Source organism: Brachionichthys hirsutus, unplaced genomic scaffold, assembly GCF_040956055.1.
Source record: "Brachionichthys hirsutus isolate HB-005 unplaced genomic scaffold, CSIRO-AGI_Bhir_v1 contig_1427, whole genome shotgun sequence".
Classification (NCBI taxonomy): domain Eukaryota; kingdom Metazoa; phylum Chordata; class Actinopteri; order Lophiiformes; family Brachionichthyidae; genus Brachionichthys; species Brachionichthys hirsutus.
In genome coordinates, this window is record NW_027181013.1 from 1 (window position 1) to 3,839 (window position 3,839).

The following is a 3,839-nucleotide window of genomic DNA, read 5'->3' on the forward strand; positions in this document are numbered from 1 at the left end:
GGCTGAGCCAACACAAATGTCAAAAATACTACTGTTATTCGTCATTATGATAAAACAGTAAAACTCGCTGAAAATGTAAAAACAAGCAAATTAAAGAGGCCAAAACTTAGACGCAAAGTTTCAGTGCCACAAATATGAAAAAGGCCTTAAAGAAACCTTAAATGTCCTATAACCCTTTACAGGTCATAGTAAAATAGTGATTTATGTTAGTGGAGGTTGCTCTGATATCTGTGTCAAAAGACTGAGCAGCTTTTAAAGTGTCAGTTTCATCTTTTAGATTTGAGGTTCTGAAACTTAACTGTCACCTTTCCAGTACAGTTTGCAGCTTTCTTTGAAACAACAGCTCACCCGGTTTAAATCAATGAACTCCATTCTTGGTTTAAATCATGTTATTTTTTTTCTTTCTCCCAGATTGCAATGCAGTTTACAGCATGTACAGTGTGGGCGTGAGACATGTCAGTTTATGAAAATAAAATATTTTATATGGTGAAATTGAAATGTTTAAATGATCAGCCTGAATATGGCCAGTCTTCCATATAGAGGTTATTCCTGAATATGATGATGAATATATTTATAAGATAGAATGTTAGAGCAGTACAAATACAGTCAAACAATATAATGTATTACAGTACAAGTACGGTCAAACAGCCTGTCTATTAAAATGAACCAGAGACAGAATCGCATGCGTCATCACGTTTGCGCATTTTACCGCACGAGGCTCACGCGCTACTTCCCAGTGGAGCGGAGTCAGCCAAGCCCAATGACGTCAGTGGATCTCAGCACCCTACGTAGGCAGGAGGCGGGACCATCGCCTCCTCCCAGGACTGGTAATTGGTCAAAACACAGCCTCGACAGGAAGTGAGAAGAGCTCTCCCCCGTCATTGGTCGCTGAGTTACAGTCAGCCCAAGGACGCAGATGAACGCTGTTTCGCGATGCTTCAGCGATTGAAGCAGCTTTTATCGCCGCATTAAACCGGAGACAAGCTTTAGGAGGCGTGCGCGTTGAGCGCATTCATTAATATTCGGTAAGTAGACGTCTTAATTGTTTTTGTAATGCAAACAAAAATATTGACTATCTGAGATGAAGTGTAGTTTACAGTATGTTATTATCTGTTCCCGGGGACGACCTCGAGTGCGTCAGACATGCAGGCAACAAAAGAAGTGTTGCAAAAGGCCAAATAACTGCGTAACAGACAATGCAAATGATGCATTGTAAGTTTTGTTGATGTAAGTTCCAATATTTCCTTTTTAGCCTTGACAGATGTGCATAAATAACAAAGAAACGCAATACGCTGCTTGAAATAATTTGATGGAAAAACAAAGACATTTGGATTTCAGGCAGCTGAGAGGAACACGAATGGGGAAAATTTCACAGAGTAATCTTGATCATGTCTGAGTCTGTTGTCAACAAGTGCTGGAACTTGACCCAAGATCATTGTTTGTTTCGTCCTGAAGGAATAAGAGCGTCAGGGCGAAGGTGCACGGCCGACCCACATGCAGTTGTGACTTTCTGTCTATCGGCTCTATTTGTGTCCCACTTAAACTGTTTGTGATAAAGGAGCCATCCGTAGTTTAATATGCTTTCACACAGCTTGTCTATTACTTCCTGAAACGGGATTAAAAGCACCAGGACTTGCAGCTGATTGGCCGAATGTTCGGTCTGGGCTCATCAACCGACCTTTTTATACCTTGCTGTTTTGTGCATTTATTTTTCGTGGAACCAGTTTATGCCTCATTTTCCTGTCTTTCTCCAGATGGATACTAGCCCTGCTCGCCGTTCTTCTTCGGTGGTGGCAGGCTCTTCCTCACTTTGGCGGCTCTCAGAGAGAAGCAGGAAGACCGGCTCAGGTAACATTTTCAGCAACGTCAATCTGTGGCAGCTCCAGAGACTATTTAAGGCGGCTGGAGACCACGATGCAGAGCAGAGAGCCCAGCTCATTTGGGGCCACAGTGATGAAGCTGAGTTGGCTCAGGCCCTGATTGGACGAAGGACCCAAAGTCAAAGGAGAGGGTTTAAGGACTAACTCAAAGGATGTTCTGGGTTCACACTGGCTGCAAGCCTTTAATCATCTAAGGTAGAAAAACGAAACTTTCCTCCCTTCAAATGCTTTGGTCACCGTTAATCTTCTTGGCTTGTTCGTGTCTTGTATCAATATTGTCTCCTACGATTTATTTTGTTCAGAATTGACGAGAGCCTGCCAAGCAGCCAGGGGAAGGATTGTGTGAATGCGAGTGATTCTGAGGCAGGAGCGCACAGCGATCCAGAGCCACACCACCAAAGCTCCTCGGCAGGGACTCCAAGAAGAGCCACGGGGGCCACAGAGGTGCTGGCTGAGAGCCGGGGCCTCGCCGGAACTTCTGAGAGAAGAGTTCGAGCCAGCTCAGGAGCGAGGAGAGGAGAAAAGAACAAGCCAGAAAGATACCTGCACAGAATACTGCACTGAGAAAATGAAATACAAAAAACTGTTTACCAGCGAAGAACAGTCCACGTGGACAAGCGTTCAGAAACTGGAGTTACAGCAGGATTAGTTACCTGATTGGACATCACAATTTTGTACAGTGCGCTCGTCGACTTACGACCTATGCGACTTGCGACAGTCTGACCTTACGGCCGAGTGTACGGCAGTTTCTGCGGTCTCGCCCACGATGTCTACCGAGAGGAAACTGTCTCTTTCTACTCGTTTACGGAATCATGACTCAGCATAATATACTTACGGTAATTTAAAATGGGCCGACTTGCAACCAAAACCCTCGGAACCAAATGTCGTAAATCAACAACCCCCCCGTATAATGTTTGTTTCTGCCTCACCAGATTTCCTTGATTCATCGTACCACTAGAGCTCAACATGTGGTGGTTTTAGGTAATTTATCACGAACCTGATTAAAACATCACTATCACCCGTTTTTATTTAACCTGTCATTCGCCTGCTCGATTTAACGGCACCGGTAATTAAAAAATATAAATCAGCATTGACCAAAGTGCTGAAGCAAGTTCAAACACATAAAACAACTTCCTACTTCACTCCACCATCAATTTCTACCAACATTTGCACGGTTGCAGGCCCTGGTGTGTGTGTGTGTGTTCAAGGCCTCTGTGTGTAAAACAATGTTAGTGTGAAATTTTAGAAAACAATTATTTCCCCACACGGGATTAATAAAGAGAACTTTCTAATGTTTCTTTTTTTTATGATCTACAGTAGTGACCAGTTGAGCTGAGGTGGCTCCAAAATGATTTCGTCTCAGATTATTTCATATTAATCAAGTAAAGCGTTCTAATTTTCTCTCGCCCTGCTTTACGCTTCACGTTCATAGACAGACAAACGCCACTGGCATTAGAGCTGAATGCTGCCCCCTAGCGGCCATTTATAGTAATGACGCCAACATGTACACCAGCTGGTTGGCACTAGATGGCACTAAAGAGCCTTAATTTTGCGAAGCAAGCCATCCAAGAGGAAATAATCACTTGTCATCAATGACGATAACTGCAGCAGAAAGCCTATAAAATGCGGACTCGTTTTAGCAAGTAGTTTAATTAAATAATATTAATAGACCTCGATATGTACTAGATTAAGTTCCCTTTTCTGTTTAGTCTCACAGATTTCATGAATATGGTGATATATAATAAGTTGTACAGTAAAAGAATAATATATTAGACTGGTCTTGCTGTTTGGGTTTTTGTATGTAATAAGACACTTAAACGGTGACTGACGTTCATATTGACGTGATTTATTCCATCCAGTTTCTGATTGCTCATTCAGGTACGCAGGATGCAGCCAGCAGCTGCCCGATTCCCATCAGTTTCACCTTCTCATGGACGAAGGATTCACAGATCATATATG

The 3,839-nt window shown here is 42.9% G+C and overlaps 1 protein-coding gene across 1 annotated transcript; it reads left to right on the plus strand.

Moving 5' to 3' along the window:
• The first annotated feature begins 946 nt into the window (after nucleotides 1-946).
• On the plus strand, nucleotides 947-3,157 carry LOC137917091 (arginine vasopressin-induced protein 1-like). Its single transcript, XM_068759975.1, is given in 4 exon segments — nucleotides 947-1,025; nucleotides 1,755-2,009; nucleotides 2,011-2,075; nucleotides 2,183-3,157. Coding segments are annotated over 3 exon segments (582 nt in total). The 5' UTR covers nucleotides 947-1,025; the 3' UTR covers nucleotides 2,445-3,157.
• The last annotated feature ends 682 nt before the right edge of the window (nucleotides 3,158-3,839 follow it).